General features: G+C 42.0%; 1 protein-coding gene across 1 annotated transcript in view; it reads right to left on the reverse strand.

The window, feature by feature from the left end:
- The window catches only part of LOC123774536 (insulin receptor-related protein), an 879124-nt gene that overhangs the window by 146434 nt on the left and 712570 nt on the right, over positions 1 to 20120 (reverse strand). Inside the window, exons 20-21 of the mRNA XM_069303789.1 lie at positions 13820 to 13985; positions 4985 to 5207 (exon numbers count right to left, since the gene is read on the reverse strand). Coding sequence (XP_069159890.1) covers positions 4985 to 5207; positions 13820 to 13985 — 389 coding nt within the window. The remainder of the gene's footprint in view (positions 1 to 4984; positions 5208 to 13819; positions 13986 to 20120) is intronic.

A 20120-nucleotide genomic window follows, 5' to 3' on the forward strand; every position in this document is an offset into this window, starting at 1 on the left:
ATAACAATCAATCAATAATGTACCACCTTTCAACAGGTTCATAGGAGTTATTAGGATTTCAAAGCACTCAAGCAGCACATCAAGTTTCTTAACATCTTGTACACTGTTCTTGCACTAAAATCACATCCAATTTATGATATTTAAACTAAGATATTAATTGCAACTCTTTGATTCTACAATTGAGCCCATTAATGTTTAAAGAAGCACAATTAAAAATTAATAGGCTTCCCGAATGTAATTTTGCTATAAAAAATGAATCATTATTTCACTCGTTACTAACTGAGTATCAACTATCCCTTTTCGAAATTTAAGTTTAATATTTTCCCCCCTCACGGCTCGATTCTGTTCATGTTCCATAATATTCCACCACTCATTATCGTTGTTATCATTAACATGATCACCACTCACTGGCTGTGGTGATCATGATGACATGTGGTGTCCTGTGGTGGCTGTGGTGTCCTCCTTACTTTTCGGTAATTCCTCGTGACCTTGGTCACGGTGAACTTCAACGGCAACCACCTGGTCAATTTGTTCACACTTTTAATTTAGCGGCAAAGTCCTTCTTACGTATCAGATCAATACTCTGTGTCAATTTTTGTCCACGTGTCTTCACATGACAGGTTACATAACCAGCTTTCACCCGACCTTACCCTTTCTACTAGACCTTACAGAAGAGGGGGTGGAGTCGCCTTTTGAATAGACATTTCTTCGTCACTATCACGCATGGTGTCATCCTCTTCATCCAGTTGACAGCCAATTACTTGTTCTATTGTCATCTCACCAGGTTCACACCATCTTCAGCATCGCATCTCAGGGCAGCTCCAGTGACTATGTTATGGGCGTCCACATGTACATTGTCCTGACTTACCTCACCCTCACCAGGACGGATGACAATAGTTATAGCAGCCAGAGCAGTGTCGACTGTTTCACCTTTACCGTCCTGACCTAAGTCACCTGCACCGTCCTCACTCGCACTGGGAGTCACTTCCACAGATGTTTCACGAACAGAGTGTTGGGTTACTTCATCTACCCTCGTAGCCTGGTGGATAGCGCTCAGGACTCGTAATTCTGTGGCGCGGGTTCGATTCCCGCACGAGGCAGAAACAAATGGGCAAAGTTTCTTTCACCCTGAATGCCCCTGTTACCTAGCAGTAAATAGGTACCTGGGAGTTAGTCAGCTGTCATGGGCTGCTTCCTGGGGGGTGGAGGCCTGGTCGAGGACCGGGCCGCGGGGACACTAAAGCCCCGAAATCATCTCAAGATAATCTCAAGAACCCCGCCTGGAACTGCAGCACTTACAACAGTGGGTTCATTTCCTGGTACACTGTCCTCCATTAATGGCGGAAAGTCATCTTCACGGAAAATTTTGAAACGTTCTGTTGCCTCCACCTGGCAGGCAGCAGCCAAGTGACCATATGTTCACACTTAAAACATGCTTTCAGTTGTCCACTGTATATAAATTTTATATATTGACCTGCTACTGACACTGATGAAGGAACAATACGGTGAAGTTCAAATTTCACTGTTCTTGTACCATTGAAGCACCCTTTTCCTGCCCCATAGGTATTTTTATTAAAACGAACATTGTCCATTTTCCCATATTGTTCCACTATGTAAGTAATAGTTCCATTACATTTCAAAGGGCGCATCCCTCACAGAAACATATGTAAACGTTTTGCTCAAATTAATCACTTGCACCGATCCTTTCCCATTAGGCAAACTGATAATGTCAACATCATACTTCTTTAGAAACTCTGTAAACGCCACGTTGTTTTCAAATTTCACCACTACTCTGTTTCCTGGCAGTGGTTGGTAACCAAATATTTCGTCCATCTTTATCTGTAGCACATCGAAGATCATCGTGCAGACAAGATCATAGTTACAACTGAACTTGAGTCCTACGGACTCCTTCCGCTGGAGTGGATGTGTGTAGGAACCCATGTTGGCACATATACCACCCCCAGCATGAGTCTTCAGGCTCATCAGTCACTCGCCGGTCGATAGCTTTTTATTTTTTAGCTTTGATGTCCAAAGGGTTTGGAAAGGAAGGGGGATGGGCGGTAAAGGGATGGGGAGGTGAAATTCTGGAAGAGGATGCGGGTGTAGAGAGAGGGAGGAGGTTTGAAAGTTCGGTGACCTGTCCACCATGGGTTGGCATATATGTGTGTGTCGTTTGTTTGTGTATGTGACATGTTGGGTTGTCAGTACATTGTCTGGGGGGGGGGGGGGGTGGCAAGTGTTTGTGTCCTGGCTGGTGTCTGGCAACCCTGGACCCGCGGGTGTCTGGCAACCCTGGACCCGCAGGTGTCTGGCAACCCTGGACCCGCAGGTGTCTGGCAACCCTGGACCCGCGGGTGTCTGGCAACCCTGGACCCGCTGGTGTCTGGCAACCCTGGACCCGCTGGTGTCTGGCAACCCTGGACCCGCAGGTGTCTGGCAACCCTGGACCCGCAGGTGTCTGGCAACCCTGGACCCGCGGGTGTCTGGCAACCCTGGACCCGCTGGTGTCTGGCAACCCTGGACCCGCAGGTGTCTGGCAACCCTGGACCCGCAGGTGTCTGGCAACCCTGGACCCGCAGGTGTCTGGCAACCCTGGACCCGCTGGTGTCTGGCAACCCTGGACCCGCTGGTGTCTGGCAACCCTGGACCCGCGGGTGTCTGGCAACCCTGGACCCGCTGGTGTCTGGCAACCCTGGACCCGCTGGTGTCTGGCAACCCTGGACCCGCGGGTGTTGGCTGCACGAGATTAATCTTAGTAACATTAGGGTGGTTACTCATCTCGTAGCACTAAAAAGGGTTTTCTTGTTTATTTTTTAATTTATTTGTTTATTTATTGTTTATTATTTTTATTTATTTATTTATGTACTTATTTATTTATTTATTTATTTATTTATTTATTTATTTATTTATTTATATATTTACTTATTTATTTATTTTATTTGTTTACTGATATATGTATATATTTTTTTAAGTATAAATTGGAACTATTGCGTCACAGTACCGTGGTGGTGGTGGTGTGTTGGGACTCTTGCGTCACAGTACCGTGGTGGTGGTGGTGTGTTGGGACTCTTGCGTCACAGTACCGTGGTGGTGGTGGTGTGCTGGGACTCTTGCGTCACAGTACCGTGGTGGTGGTGGTGTGTTGGGACTCTTGCGTCACAGTACCGTGGTCGTGGTGGTGTGCCGGGACTATTGCGTCACAGTACCGTGGTCGTGGTGGTGTGCCGGGACTATTGCGTCACAGTACCGTGGTCGTGGTGGTGTGCTGGGACTATTGCGTCACAGTACCGTGGTGGTGTGCCGGGACTATTGCGTCACAGTACCGTGGTGGTGGTGGTGTGCTGGGACTATTGCGTCACAGTACCGTGGTGGTGGTGGTGTGCCGGGACTATTGCGTCACAGTACCGTGGTCGTGGTGGTGTGATGGGACTATTGCGTCACAGTACCGTGGTGGTGGTGGTGTGCTGGGACTATTGCGTCACAGTACCGTGGTGGTGGTGGTGTGCTGGGACTATTGCGTCACAGTACCGTGGTGGTGTGCCGGGACTATTGCGTCACAGTACCGTGGTGGTGGTGGTGTGCTGGGAGTATTGCGTCACAGTACCGTGGTGGTGTGCCGGGACTATTGCGTCACAGTACCGTGGTGGTGGTGTGCTGGGACTATTGCGTCACAGTACCGTGGTGGTGGTGGTGTGCTGGGACTATTGCGTCACAGTACCGTGGTCGTGGTGGTGTGCTGGGACTATTGCGTCACAGTACCGTGGTGGTGTGCCGGGACTATTGCGTCACAGTACCGTGGTCGTGGTGGTGTGCTGGGACTATTGCGTCACAGTACAGTGGTCGTGGTGGTGTGCCGGGACTATTGCGTCACAGTACCGTGGTCGTGGTGGTGTGCTGGGACTATTGCGTCACAGTACCATGGTGATGGTGTGCTGGGAGAAGGGTACAGCAGGCCAGGCTCTCTCCGCCAAAGAGAGAGGTGTGGTTAAGTCTCCATATACAGCTTAAAAGGTTAACACTGTTGTGTTAACCTCTTAAGCTGTATATGGAGACTTAACCACACCTTCATTACCAACAGATTTTTACAATAAATTTTTAAGGCTGTTTTAGGTAAATATTTATCGAAGATTAAACGTCTGGTGCCGAGGGCGGTCGATGGACTCTGGGCTGTGCTTCTGTGTTTGTTGAGTCGTTCTTGGAATGACACACCACAATATATATATTTGTGTTACATAATCCAATTTCAAGAAACTAATATTTCACTAAAGAAACAAATCAATATTATACAATAAAATATTTTGTAGCATGATTTTTTTCAGTTAATATTTTTTACTTAAGGTTAATGAGCAAATTTCAATGGAGAATATACTTTCTGTAGATTGTGTGAGTGACGGTGGTGTTGAACCCATTGTCCTATAATGTGTCAGTGACGGTGGTGTTGAACCCATTGTCCTATAATGTGCATATTCTATGGTCGAGTATCTGATGTATAACTAGTGTTCGCGTTAAAGGTCAGCACATTATCATTATCCTGAAAAACATTAATTTTGTTGAATTTTATCAAGTAAGGCCTCTGTTAAATGAAGGGATTCTCACTATCAAGTCAAGGACACAGCTACGCGTTAAAGCTGCAGTGTTCCATACGCTTGTGTTGGGAAGCAAAGGTGACGAGGTGCAGGTGCGTCTGGGTCGCAACACTCACTCCTCGCTTTAACATTTACTTAGTGAACTACTCATCTCCTTCATATACGTTATTTGATAACATCTAATCCCATCGACTCTTTAATATATCATTATGAATATAACGTTATGGTGGTCACACTAAGGTTCTCCAGTCACTGCTAGACCGTCCTGTGTGTCAACACCGTCACTACATTCTCTATGCACTTGTCCACATTTCACTACTGCTCTGAATTACTCTTATTCCATTCACTTCCGGCCAAACCAACATACTTATAACTTAATCAGTAATATGCGTACTCACTGCATAAGAGCTGCTTCCTTGAGGAACTGGCGAATCTCCTCGTCGGTGGCCCTGTCGCTGTGGGTCTTCACAGCCACCATTGTGTGCTGGCCGCCACGACTCAGTTCTCCCTCGAACACCATCCCGAAGAATCCATGACCAAGAGGACGGTCGTGTAAAACCTTCAGATCCCCACGCCAGAAAATTAAGTTCTGCCGGAACATCTCAGCCGGAGCGAAGCCCTCTAGCAGTAAGACAGAAGAAACACATGTCATTAGTATATGGTTAATGTCTTAATGCAAAGCTCCCAGAACAAATTTTATGTATATATTATATATATATATATATATATATATATATATATATATATATATATATATATATATATATATATATATATATATATATATATATATATATATATATATATATATATATATATATATATATTAGTATATTTTGGTAGCAGTCTTTCCTGTAGACATTTATTATTAAATATGACCGAAAAAGTAAGATTAATAATTCTAACACGAATTTTCTCAATCTTTTGTACATTTCTTTTCACTGCTGGTGGTAATTCAAAAATCAATTCTCCAAAATTCATTTTTATTTCTAGTCTGACGCGACACTTGAGCGCGTTTCGTAAAACTTATTACATTTTCAAAGACTTTAGTTTACACATACACAACTGAATAGAACTTACACATCTCCGATTTGTTTATATTTACATTTGAGTGAGGTGGATGGGGTGAGGTGGTATTTAATAAGGTATTAATTTCATCAACACAAGACAGAACACGAAACAATGGGTATTGAATAGAAGTGATTGTAGAAAGCCTATTGGTCCATATTTCTTGATGCTTCTATATTGGAGCGGAGTCTTGAGGTGGGTAGAATATAGTTGTGCATTAATTGGCTGTTGATTGCTGGTGTTGACTTCTTGATGTGTAGTGCCTCGCAAACGTCAAGCCGCCTGCTATCGCTGTATCTATCGATGATTTCTGTGTTGTTTACTAGGATTTCTCTGGCGATAGTTTGGTTGTGGGAAGAGATTATATATTCCTTAATGGAGCCCTGTTGCTTATGCATCGTTAAACGCCTAGAAAGAGATGTTGTTGTCTTGCCTATATACTGGGTTTTTTGGAGCTTACAGTCCCCAAGAGGGCATTTGAAGGCATAGACGACGTTGGTCTCTTTTAAAGCGTTCTGTTTTGTGTCTGGAGAGTTTCTCATGAGTAGGCTGGCCGTTTTTCTGGTTTTATAGTAAATTGTCAGTTGTATCCTCTGATTTTTGTCTGTAGGGATAACGTTTCTATTAACAATATCTTTCAGGACCCTTTCCTCCGTTTTATGAGCTGTGGAAAAGAAGTTCCAGTAAAATAGTCTAATAGGGGGTATAGGTGTTGTGTTGGTTGTCTCTTCAGAGGTTGCATGGCGTTTCACTTTCCTTCTTATGATGTCTTCGACGAAACCATTGGAGAAGCCGTTGTTGACTAGGACCTGCCTTACCCTACAGAGTTCTTCGTCGACTTGCTTCCATTCTGAGCTGTGGCTGAGAGCACGGTCGACATATGCGTTAACAACACTCCTCTTGTACCTATCTGGGCAGTCGCTTTTGGCATTTAGGCACATTCCTATGTTCGTTTCCTTAGTGTAGACTGCAGTGTGGAAACCTCCGCTCTTTTCCATGACTGTTACATCTAGAAAGGGCAGCTTCCCATCCTTTTCCATCTCGTAAGTGAAACGCAGCACGGAACTCCGCTCAAATGCCTCCTTCAGCTCCTGCAGATGTCTGACATCAGGTACCTGTGTAAAAATGTCGTCAACATACCTGCAGTATATGACCGGATTCAAGTTCATGTCGACTAAGACTTTTTGCTCGATGGTACCCATGTAGAAGTTTGCAAACAGGACACCTAGGGGAGAACCCATGGCGACCCCATCTACTTGCTTATACATGTGCCCATCTGGGCTCAAGAAGGGTGCCTCTTTAGTACAAGCTTGGAGTAGTTTCCTTAGGATATTTTCTGGTATGTCAAGAGGAGTACAGGCTGGATCACGATACACTCTGTCGGCTATCATCCCGATTGTCTCGTCCACTGGTACGTTGGTGAACAGGGATTCTACGTCCAACGAGGCTCTTATTCCTGTGGCCCATGTGCCCCGCAGTAAGTCAACAAATTCCTTTGGCGACTTCAGGCTGAAGGCGCAAGGGACATAAGGAGTCAGCAGGCCGTTGAGTCGCTTCGCTAGTCTGTACGTGGGTGTGGGTATCTGGCTAATGATTGGCCGAAGTGGGTTTCCAGGCTTGTGTGTCTTGACATTTCCATACGCATATCCAGGTTTATATTCCCCAATAATCTTTGGCAGGTGGAGTCCTGATTTCTTGGCGTTCACAGTTTCGATTAGTTTGTTGACCTTTGCTTTCAATTCGGCTGTAGTGTCCTTCGTTACCCTTTGGAATTTAGTTTGGTCAGAGAGTATGAGGTTCATTTTCGCCAGATATTCGTCTTTTTTAAGAATGACGTATATTGGCGACTTGTCACCTCTCCTGACAACTATCTCCTTGTTCTCACGAAGGCTTTTGGCTGCCACTTTGAGCTCGGGGGACAGTATGATGCTTCTGTAATTGCCTCGATTCTTTCCTCCTTCCGCAAAAAGTTCTGCTTGTAAGGTATCTTTGGTAGTGACCTTCTTTTGTGTCTCGAGGTCGAATATGTCGTCCAACAGAATTTCCAACTCCACTTTCCGGGCCGTCTCACTCGGTCTCGACATAACGTGACAGTTTATGCCCAGATTTAGGAGAGTGACTTGGTCCTCAGTGAGGTTAATTCCTGCAAGGTTCAGGAAGCCATCTCTTGGTCGTGGAATTGCCATAGGTCCTCCATATAACGTTGTTAGTTTCTTGATAATCCTTGTTTCGGTGCTGAGGTGATGTCGGTCTGTGAGGATGTCGAGGTGTTGTTCAATGCGGGTACGGATACTTTCGTCGATGTTGCTATTTCTCCACTCGTTCGTAGCATGAAGTAGTTGCGTTTTGTTGTCTTTGATTTCATTCTCTGCCTTGTATATCTGATCACGAATCAGATCCTGGCGATATTTTATCGTGAAGGCTTGATTCCTTGCTACTGGGTCGTGCGTTTTAATATTAGTATATTTTGGTGGCAGTCTTTCCTGTAGACATATATTATTAAATATGACCGAAAAAGTAAGATTAATAATTCTAACACGAATTTTCTCAATCTTTCATACATTTGTTTTCACTGTTGGTGGTAATTCAAAAATCAATTCTCCAAAATTCATTTTTATTTCTAGTCTGACGCGACACGAGCGCGTTTCGTAAAACTTATTACATTTTCAAAGACTTTAGTTTACAAATACACAACTGAATAGAACTTACGCATCTCCGATTTTGTTTTTATATCTACATTTGAGAGAGGTGGATGGGGTGAGGTGGCATTAATAGGGTATTAATTTCATCAACACAAGACAGAACAAGAGGTGGCATTAATAGGGTAATTAATTAATAGGGTATTAATAATAGGGTGGTAATTCAAAAATCAATTCTCCAAAATTCATTTTTATTTCTAGTCTGATGCGACACTTTAGCGCGTTTCGTAAAACTTATTACATTTTCAAAGACTTTAAACATACACAACTGAATAGAACTTACACATCTCCGATTTGTTTATATCTACATTTGAGTGAGGTGGATGGGGTGAGGTGGTATTTAATAAGATATTAATTTCATCAACACAAGACAGAACACGAAACAATGGGTATTGAATAGAAGTGATTGTAGAAAGCCTATTGGTCCATATTTCTTGATGCTTCTATATTGGAGCGGAGTCTTGAGGTGGGTAGAATATAGTTGTGCATTAATTGGCTGTTGATTGCTGGTGTTGACTTCTTGATGTGTAGTGCCTCGCAAACGTCAAGCCGCCTGCTATCGCTGTATCTATCGATGATTTCTGTGTTGTTTACTAGGATTTCTCTGGCAATGGTTTGGTTGTGGGAAGAGATTATATGTTCCTTAATGGAGCCCTGTTGCTTATGCATCGTTAAACGCCTAGAAAGAGATGTTGTTGTCTTGCCTATATACTGTTTTTTTTGGAGCTTACAGTCCCCAAGAGGGCATTTGAAGGCATAGACGACGTTGGTCTCTTTTAAAGCGTTCTGTTTTGTGTCTGGAGAGTTTCTCATGAGAAGGCTGGCCGTTTTTCTGGTTTTATAGTAAATCGTCAGTTGTATCCTCTGATTTTTGTCTGTAGGGACAACGTTTCTATTAACAATATCTTTCAGGACCCTTTCCTCCGTTTTATGAGCTGTGGAAAAGAAGTTCCTGTAAAATAGTCTAATAGGGGGTATAGGTGTTGTGTTGGTTGTCTCTTCAGAGGTTGCATGGCGTTTCACTTTCCTTCTTATGATGTCTTCAACGAAACCATTGGAGAAGCTGTTGTTGACTAGGACCTGCCTTACCCTACAGAGTTCTTCGTCGACTTGCTTCCATTCTGAGCTGTGGCTGAGAGCACGGTCGACATATGCGTTAACAACACTCCTCTTGTACCTATCTGGGCAGTCGCTGTTGGCATTTAGGCACATTCCTATGTTCGTTTCCTTAGTGTAGACTGCAGTGTGGAAACCTCCGCTCTTTTCCATGACTGTTACATCTAGAAAGGGCAGCTTCCCATCCTTTTCCATCTCGTAAGTGAAACGCAGCACGGAACTCCGCTCAAATGCCTCCTTCAGCTCCTGCAGATGTCTGACATCAGGTACCTGTGTAAAAATGTCGTCAACATACCTGCAGTATATGGCCGGTTTCAAGTTCATGTCGACTAAGAACTTCTGTCCAATGGTACCCATGTAGAAGTTCGCAAACAGGACACCTAGGGGAGAACCCATGGCGACCCCATCTTCTTGCTTATACATGTGCCCATCCGGGCTCAAGAAGGGTGCCTCTTTAGTACAAGTTTGGAGTAGTTTCCTTAGAATGTTTTCTGGTATGTCAAGAGGAGTACAGGCCGGATCACGATACACTCTGTCCACTATCATCCCTATTTTTTCATCCACAGGTTCGTTGGTAAACAGTGATTATACGTCCAACGAGGCTCTTATTCCTGTGGCCCGTGTTCCCCGCAGTAAGTCAACAAATTCCTTTGGAGACTTCAGGCAAAAAGCACAAGGTACATAAGGTGTCAGCAAGCCATTGAGTCACTTCGCCAGTCTGTCCATGGGTGTGGGTATCTGGCTGATGATTGGCTGAAGTGGGTTTCCAGGCTTGTGTGTCATGACATTTCCATATGCATACCCAGGTTTGTATTCCCCAATAATCTTTGGCAGGTGGAGTCCGGATTTCTTGGCGTTCACAGTTTCGATCAATCTGTTTACCTTTGTTTTCAATTCGGCTGAAGTGTCCTTCATTACCCTTTGGAATTTAGTTTGGTCAGAGAGTATGAGGTTCAGTTTGGTCAGAGAGTATGAGGTTCATTTTCGCCAGATATTCGTCTTTTTTAAGAACGACATATATTGGCGACTTGACGACTATCTCCTTGTTCTCACGAAGGCTCTTAGCTGCCGCTTTGAGCTCGGGGGTGACAGTATTCTGCTTCTGTAATTGCCTCGAACCTCGTCATATTTAACAACATATGTTTACAAGAAAGACTGCTACCAAAATATACTAATATATTATATATTATATTATATATATTATATATATATATTATATATATATATATATATATATATATATATATATATATATATATATATATATATATATATATATATATAATATAGTATATATAAATAAAAATGGAAATGTTCTTTTGTTCAAAATCGCTAATCTCCGAAAGTTCTTAACCGATTGCTTTGAAATTTTCACACAACGTTCCATTTGCATCCGAGCAGGTTTTTATATACATACTGTATAGATATCACGTCTGTGACGGTAGAAAAACATGCTTTTTCTGGAAAAACGGTGTTTTTCATGTGAGAGAAAACTTCAAAACCTCTTTACCGATTGCTTTGAAATTTTGACTCAACGTTGCATTCGAATAGGCACGTCTTTCTATATATATCTTCTATATACATGCCTCACCTGTGACAGGAAAAAAAGTTTTTTTTTTTTTTAAACAGCGCCGTCTGTTGGAAGTAAGGGCAACACACCCTGTAATCTCCAAAAGTTCTTCACCAATTGCTTTGAAATTTTGACACAACGTTTCATTCGAATAGGCGCGTCTTTCTATATATATCTTCTATATACATGCCTCACCTGTGACAGGAAAAAAAGTTTTTTTTTTTTTTAAACAGCGCCGTCTGTTGGAAGTAAGGGCAACACACCCTGTAATCTCCAAAAGTTCTTCACCAATTGCTTTGAAATTTTGACACAACGTTTCATTCGAATAGGCGCGTCTTTTTATATACCTACTCTATTGATGCCACCCCTGTGATAGGTAAAAACATGCGTTTTTGAAAAACAGCGCAATCTGTTGCACATAATGGCAACATGCACTCTATACTAAATATGTCATGAATTTCATTTCAATGTTTCCGATTGCATTGATAAATTTTATTTTCATAGATTTCGATTTTTTTTTTTTTTTTTAGTGAAATATTTTGTGTGACGTTGTGGTGGAATTGAGCTGTGTTGTTTACCATACTGTTCATTTCGTAAGTATAAATATTGATGCCACACCTGTGACAGGTAAAACTGCTTTTCTTGAAGAACAGCGCCATCTGTTGCATGTAAAGGCAAAACACTTGCCATACTAGATATGTTATAATTCTATTTCAATGTTTCTGATTTCATTGATAAATTTAATTTTCATAGATTTTGATTTCTTTTTTTTTTTATTTAATTATTTTGTGTGAATTACATTGGAATTGAGCTGTGTTCTTTACCAGACCGTTCATTTCGTGAGAATACTTTAGCTTTATATTTTGTCATATTTTCATTTAATTTTTTAACTGTTTTTCTTATATTTCAGTGAGGGGAACTTCAGATCACTTTATGTTCCCAATTTTCTGATGGGAACATCAGACCATTTGGCAAGGCATCGAACGAGGGAGTGGGGAATAGTGGGGATGACGAGGGAATGGAAGTGAGAGATGGTGGGGAGGACGAGGGGGGTAATGGAGGGAAGGACGAGGGGACGGGGAAGTTTGGGACGGTGGGGACGAGGCGACAGGGGAATGGAGATTGGTGGGGAGGACAAAGGGCCAGGGGAGTTGGGCATGGTAGGAAGGAAGAGGGGATGTTGGAGTGGGGAATGATGCGGAGGACAAGGGGACGGTGGAGTGGGGAATGATTGGGAGGCCGAGGAGATGGGTGAGGGGGGAGAATGGTGGGGAGGACTGGGGGACAGGGAAGGTTGCTGAGCCACAGCAACGCATGGCCGGGTAATGCTAGTACATATTGTGACGATAATCTCTTTCAAGAAAGATTGAGCCCATTCTTCCCTACATAAAGTTACTTATATATATACAACAATAAGATGCCACCTTCAAGATACGTCTACCAGTAGCACAAAACGTTTTGACCAGGAGGCAAACGTCCCCCCTACTCTACACTCCCTCCATGACGGTGGCTCGCCACCGTCATCAACCAGCAAACTACCATTCCCAGCCTGCCTGCTTCTGATTGGTGACCCGCCGACTGCACACCTGCACCTCTGCACCTCAGCGCCCTCTACTTAGTCGATATCTGGGCTTGAACCAGTCATTGAAGTTAGAATATCTTGTGCTCTCAAGCTGTGAACAACTAACTGATATACGCTCTGTCTAGCAGGTGGATGTTTCTCAAGCTAGCTCTTTATTCTCAGCACCTGCTTATTTCATTTTGTATTTATATTATAGAGTAACGTCATCCCGGTTCTTCATTTTTATGTTATACTTTTTGACTTGTTTGTTTGCACTGTACATAGCCAAGAAATTGTCTTTGTTTTTAATTTGCTTTCAATTTAATTAAAGTTTCATTATTCATACTATGTGTTTTGCGTGTCTTCCCTTACTTTACCACAGACAACAGCCAAACAGTCGATCTTTTTTTTCTGTAATGTGATAGGCATTGACACCAGCCATTAGGAGGACTGCCGAACATCTACACTCTTTCATTTTCCCGTCACAAATATATATATATATATATATTTGATAAGATATATATATATATATATATATAATATATATATATATATATTATATATATATATATATATATATATATATATATATATATATATATATATATATATATAATGTCGTACCTAGTAGCCAGAACGCACTTCTCAGCCTACTATGCAAGGCCCGATTTGCCTAATAAGCCAAATTTTACTGAATTAATATATTTTCTCTAATTTTTTTCTTATGAAATGATAAAGCTACCCATTTCATTATGTATGAGGTCAATTTTTTTTTATTGGAGTTAAAATTAACGTAGATATATGACCGAACCTAACCAACCCTACCTAACCTAACCTAACCTATCCTTATAGGTTAGGTTAGGTTAGGTAGCCGAAAACGTTAGGTTAGGTTAGGTAGCCGAAAACGTTAGGTTAGGTTAGGTTAGGTAGGTTAGGTAGTCGAAAAACAATTAATTCATGAAAACTTGGCTTATTAGGCAAATCGGGCCTTGCATAGTAGGCATAGAAGTGAGTTCTGGCTACTAGGTACGACATATATATATATATATATATATATATATATATATATATATATATATATATATATATATATATATATATATATAATTTGTTGAATATGGCTAAAAAGGTAAGATTAAAAGATAAGAAGAGAGACAGAGAGAGAGAGAGAGAGAGAGAGAGAGAGAGAGAGCGCATGTCAACAGTTGTATTCACTTACCACAGTAGTAAGGGTTGATGTCGACCTTATCGACAGTGTCAGGGATGGTGTAGGTGGCTTTATATCTGCGCCAACAACAGCAGACAGCAGCGGCCACCACGGCCCCCGCCAGCATCATCACCACTGAGATCACCACTAAGTTCACCTCCTGCCAAGACGGGTCCTCCTGAAAAAGTCACCACATGGACAGTTTCTAAACTATAATATTAAAGTTGAGTATTGTAATTTCAATCATTATGATTTATTTAAAAAAACTCAATAACTCTCAGTTATCGAGTTTTAACTACTCAGTTTTTGAGCGCTACTCTATGCTCAGTAACTCTATGTTCTGCGGCAGCTGTCTTAACCTGTCAAGGTGGGAGAGCGGAAGTTATGTACATGTTTATGTGTGTATATGTATTTATATCTATAGGTGTATATAAATATGTATATATTAACATTTGGGAGTAGGTATTCTCTACTACATATTTAATTCAACAACAGCATTTTGATTATTGTTTATTTTCATATGGATATTTTCCATTCAACGTAAATACTTTCTACCATCTAGAGGGTGAAGAAATACTAGGTCACTTAATCTTTTCACTTCAATGTTCGACATTCGTCAGCAACGTGACAGGTTGGGGAATACACACTATGCACTAAACACTAAGGTATACTAAGCTTACCTGCAGAAACATAGACATGGATATGTGTGAGCTCGCCTTGCCATACGATTCACCGACCCTCCTTAATTATTATTAATCGTAGAAAGAACCGAAGGATGGTGTTGTGGAAAATGTCCATGAAAGTTATAGCATAATATGCCTGAGTAACACAGTCTATGAGAGAGAACATGGCTACATGGCTATTTTTAGACCCAAGCCAAGCTCTCCCAAGCAGGGGGGGGGGGATATCTGAATGTTAACGATGTTGAATGTTAACACACAACGGAATGTGTGTTAACAAATTAAGTGGTTTATCTATTCTGTGCACAGTTATTGTGGTGAAATAATAAAACTATAAGTGAATTATATGAGAAACAAACTGTGAGGTGGAGTAATACTATCGGCCACACCTGAAACCACAGCTGAAGGAGCCAGACCCCATAACACACCCCACCTCACTACATGGTAATCAACAACTCTACAGGCTCTGGCGCGACAAAAGGGCTAAGTTTTAGCAAAATAAGACTGAGAGTGCTGCACCTGGATATTACAATAACAAATAAGGAGGTTTTGGAGATTTGGATCCAATATCTTTGTGCCTCTAACCCAATTATATTGGAGGTGCTCCTACTACCATGGGCCTACGAGCCCACCTCAGTAAGTAAATTACTTGCCACTTAATAAAAATTTAACTACCTAGGTTAGCCAATATTTAACGAATAAATATTTCATATATTGCAATTGTTTAAAGATAAATTTAAGTACACATTTTGCAACTTAAATTCACAACAATAAAATATTAAATAATAAATCTTGCCATTGTTTATAATATAATATATATTAGCAAGATACCAGAATTAAAAGGATAGGCTCAAATAATTAATAACCATTATCAGTGCAAGCTCCATTATATATATTTTTAGTTTTACCAAGAGGTAATGAAGTTATTTTTCACCCAGCACGGTAAAATGAAACCAACACCATTTCTGTTGGGTCTCCTTAATTGTGAACCACCAAGGGAACACTGAGACAGTTCACTACACAACAAAGAAGAAATCATTTTTCCTAGAGGTCACTGGATATGATTACTATCACTGTATACGACTAAGTTTGTTGTTAGTAATTAGATCTTTTCATTTTATATTGTAGTTTGGAAGAAAATAGTCCCAAAAGGGTGAGGTGATTGTTGCCTGCAGTTTTAAGAATTGCAGGTGTATTGATTCAATACTTGTATTGTTAAACAATGCAATACATGTATTGATATACAATGCAATACATGTATTGATATACAATGCAATACATGTATTGATATACAATGCAATACATGTATTGATATACATTGCAGTACTTGTATTGATATACAAGACAATATTTGTTTTGATATACAATACAATACTTGTATTGATATACAAGACAATATTTGTATTGATATAAAATACAATACTTGTGTTGATATACAATACAATACTGTTACGAACCCGGATCCAGCGTCCGAGCACGGAGCAGTGACGACCGCGCCATCTGTGGGTCAGCTCCCGAAACCCCCTCCAAACAGACGACGACACCTGGTGAGGACGACGTGTACTGGCTAAGAGGGCCAGTTTCCAGTCCTGTTCAGCGCTCAACACAGCCGCTCCTGACCTCTGGTGAGGTGGTGCTCCGACGACAGCGCCATCTATGGAGTGGATACGTCAGGCGTTTGTGCCTGAGCCCGTAAGTGAGGTGTTTTAGTGTGTCCCAGTTATTGATGACGTGTCTGCTTACAGAGTCGACCTGGGACTGCTGTGATGGAAGTTGAGTCAGTCTACCCGAGGCAGCCGTCCCCTTACCTTGTGCCTTGCTGCAGCAGCTGTGAAGTCGTCTCCCGGAGGAACACTGTGGTGTGTTACCCTGCCAGTGTAGTGGCAGTAGAAGGATTGTCTTACCTGGGACCGACTGCTGGAGACGGTCATCCACTGGGGTTTTGAGGACAGGAGAGTGATTTGTGGTATCACACGAGGCTCCTGACTAGGGCGCTACCCTAGTATCGCATGTGGAGTGGCCTGACCAGCGTTGCTGATCCGGAACCTGCCAGCAGACCTGCTGGACTTGTGGTTGACGGCCTCCACGGCGGTGCCCCCAGTGGAACTGTGTTTTGGCTGGCCTGTGTTTGGGGTAGACTCAGCTTGATAGGAAGATTCGTCAAGAGACCACGAAAGCACCGAAGACTTAGTACCGAGAGCGTGGATCCAGAGTCTTCAGGAGAAGACAATTGTGTGAATAATTCCCCTGTATAGTGTTAATACCCCTCCCCCTGTGTACTCTTTTTATATATTATTTATTGGTGATGGTAATTATAATCTTAAGTTCTTAACTTTATTTCCCTTCCCCTTTAAGTTACTTGCGTCACGGATCGCATCCCTTGAAAGCCACTACTGGCTTGGGGTCGGATACAACTTCCTCTAACAACATCAGAGTAAGAACCCCGTTGCGTCCCGAGAGGGCCGTAACAAATACTTATACTGATATACAGTACAATACTTGTACTGATATACAATACAATAATTGTATTGATATTGAATACAATACTTGTATCAATATACAATACATTGTATTGTATATCAATATACATTGTATTGGCTATTGCATATCAATATACATTGTATTGACTATTGTATATCAATATACATTGTTATATTGTATTGGATATTGTATATCCAATACATACTTGGATTGATATACACACTCACACTTGTTGAGTGTGCTAAAACATTAGCACACTTCAGTTTTTTCAGAGGAAGCAGAAACGTTATTTGTCATCATGAGGACAGCTGTACAAGGGCTGTTACAATATATGGCAGGACGAATCCTTGCATTTTCACTGCATGGTTAAGAATTCCGGTCAATTATATCCTGTATTGCCTTTTCATCTTTCTTATAGACCTAAATAAATGTATTTTTATAGTACAATGTAATATCTCCCATTGAGGGCCGAGTATCCTGCCCTGGGGGACGATTATCTCAAGACAACTGGCGACTTAACTTCAAACTAACGATTTACGGGGGAAACGTTTTGTTGAAAATAAAGAAAATTAATATATATATATATATATATATATATATATATATATATATATATGTCGTACCTAGTAGCCAGAACGCACTTCTCAGCCTACTATGCAAGGCCCGATTTGCCTAATAAGCCAAGTTTTCATGAACTAATTGTTTTTCGACGACCTAACCTACCTAACCTAACCTAACCTAACTTTTTCGGCTACCTAACCTAACCTATAAAGATAGGTTAGGTTAGGTTAGGTAGGGTTGGTTAGGTTCGGTCATATATCTACCTTAATTTTAACTCCAATAAAAAAAACTTGACCTCATACATAATGAAATGAGTAGCTTTATCATTTCATAAGAAAAAAATTAGAGAAAATATATTAATTCAGGAAAACTTGGCTTATTAGGCAAATTGGACCTTGCATAGTAGGCCAAAAAGTGCGTTCTGGCTACTAGGTACGACATATATATATATATATATATATATTGTTGGGGTTTCACCTCTCTATTATTCTCTACCCTTACTCTGGGGTGAGCAGTAGTTATGCTCAAGGTAACTCACCGTAGCCCTGCGGGTCTTCACTCGATCCTCACGGCGCCACTGCACGCCAGGAGAGTCTCCCAGTCAATCTTAACGGCCTCTTATTAAGAAAGAGTGAGAACACGACTCGTTCACTTGACTGTCGTGTGCCCTCCCCAACAATCGGGCTCTACGGTTAACCACAAGGTCGCTAACTGGTGTTTTAGGTGGCCAGTAACACCATCAGTGGACTGGTGGAATTAGTGGTAGCCTTGGCAAGGTCACACTCAAAAGATCAGGAATCAGGCAGGTACTTATTGTTATCACTCTATGCTTACCAGAATAATATAGCCACAAGATCAATGGAGGGGATGATATAAACACAAAGTTAGTTTTGTATTTTACTTAAAATGTATGAAAGATGTCACAAAGGCCAAACAACAACAAATAAATCAACTGATCCTGACTCAGCCGGTAATTCCCACGAATAGTATGCGACCACTATGGGGGCAACACCTCCCCTCCTCATCAAGTGTCAAGAACAGCTGATCGCCTGGCCCCCGCGCGGAAGCTCTTTGCTTGTTTTCAGATTCACGCGCGCTGTTTCCTTAAGTTCTCAAATATTACTATGAACTCGCACACACGATATTGGCTACAATAGCACGTATCACTTGGTTACACTGTACTCAGGCTCAAACAGTCTTTTCTACAATCACTGCTATAATGACTCACTGTAATGGTCTTACACTGTTATTCATCCAACAATATATTATGAAATATTAACACTGGAGTTTTCAGTACTTTCTCTCGTGGGCGATAACGCAATAATTCACTGTACTCACAAATGACTTATCACTGCATAAACATAGCATATATAATGTAGATACATCAAATATCAATACATGGAAAATAAATGATTTCTGGGCACACAGCCTAACTTTCAAATACTGGCATAATATTATATATAATTTACCACTATATGTTCATATCAAAATCTATAGAAAGATATACACAACACAGTAAATTTATCACTTGTTCCTGGCGCCTGTACACACCAATAATCAACATGAATATTACAAGTACTCTTGATAGTACTGTCTAGCACACTGGTGCTTTATCGAGACATGGGTGAGACTTGCTCACGACATATAAAATCCTCAGGCTAGATAATATAGCCGAATAACATAGCTAACTAAAGGGGAATGGGGAGGGAACTAGAAACACCTACTTCCCCCTATCCTCCGATGAGAGTCGAGATGTAGCTCCTGGTCCTCGTGTCGGGAACGCCCCCACACTACACGTCGTCGTGTCCTACCAGAGCCTCTCATCGTCCCACCGTTTAGCGCGTCGTCTCCGTGCCTCCTTACTGCAGGTCCGTCCTCCTTCTTAACTTCTTGAAGGTTGGAGTCGGTCTCCTGGCCGACGTCTTCTCCCAGCAACGGCTGTCGCCTACGTCTCAGCTACAGTCGTCCGGATTCCCCAAATAGTCCTCTCTTCCTCAGCTACCCAGTGGCTCTGTCTGCCACTACGCTGTCACGAACTGGTGAATTGCCACAGACGTCCCATACGTCACTGCACGGCTTCACTGCTTCTTGCACAGCACCTGACTGGAGCACTTGTTGCTCAAATAACCGTCAATTCCCTCTTCTGGTTCAACACATGAACTAGGGAAGACTTCTCAGAGTACTGGCAGACTTCAGGTGACGCGTAAATCCACGGGAGCGGGAAACAACTGTCCAACTGACAGGACCAACCGTCGCACGTCCGACCTCTATGACGTGTCGTGTCTGACTGATGGCGCCAGCCCGGCTCGCGGGCCGGACCCCCTTCCTTCGTGACGTCACTTTTGCTACGGGAGGTTTTTATTGGCTCCCGGTGCCACATTGCTGTCGGTGACCAATCCGGTGCCACTGACGTCACACGGTTTTGGCGGGAGATCAGGGAGGCAAGCGCCATCTTGGCTCCCTAAAGGGCCTAAACCACAGGCCAAAATATTACTATTTCACAAATTTCTCGGCTCTCCGAGAACACTTCACTCTCTCCCATATATCAAATTGTAGCCTGCAACGTAGAGAACGCTTGGGAAAAGTAGACA

Source organism: Procambarus clarkii, chromosome 51 (genome assembly GCF_040958095.1).
Source record: "Procambarus clarkii isolate CNS0578487 chromosome 51, FALCON_Pclarkii_2.0, whole genome shotgun sequence".
NCBI lineage: Eukaryota > Metazoa > Arthropoda > Malacostraca > Decapoda > Cambaridae > Procambarus > Procambarus clarkii.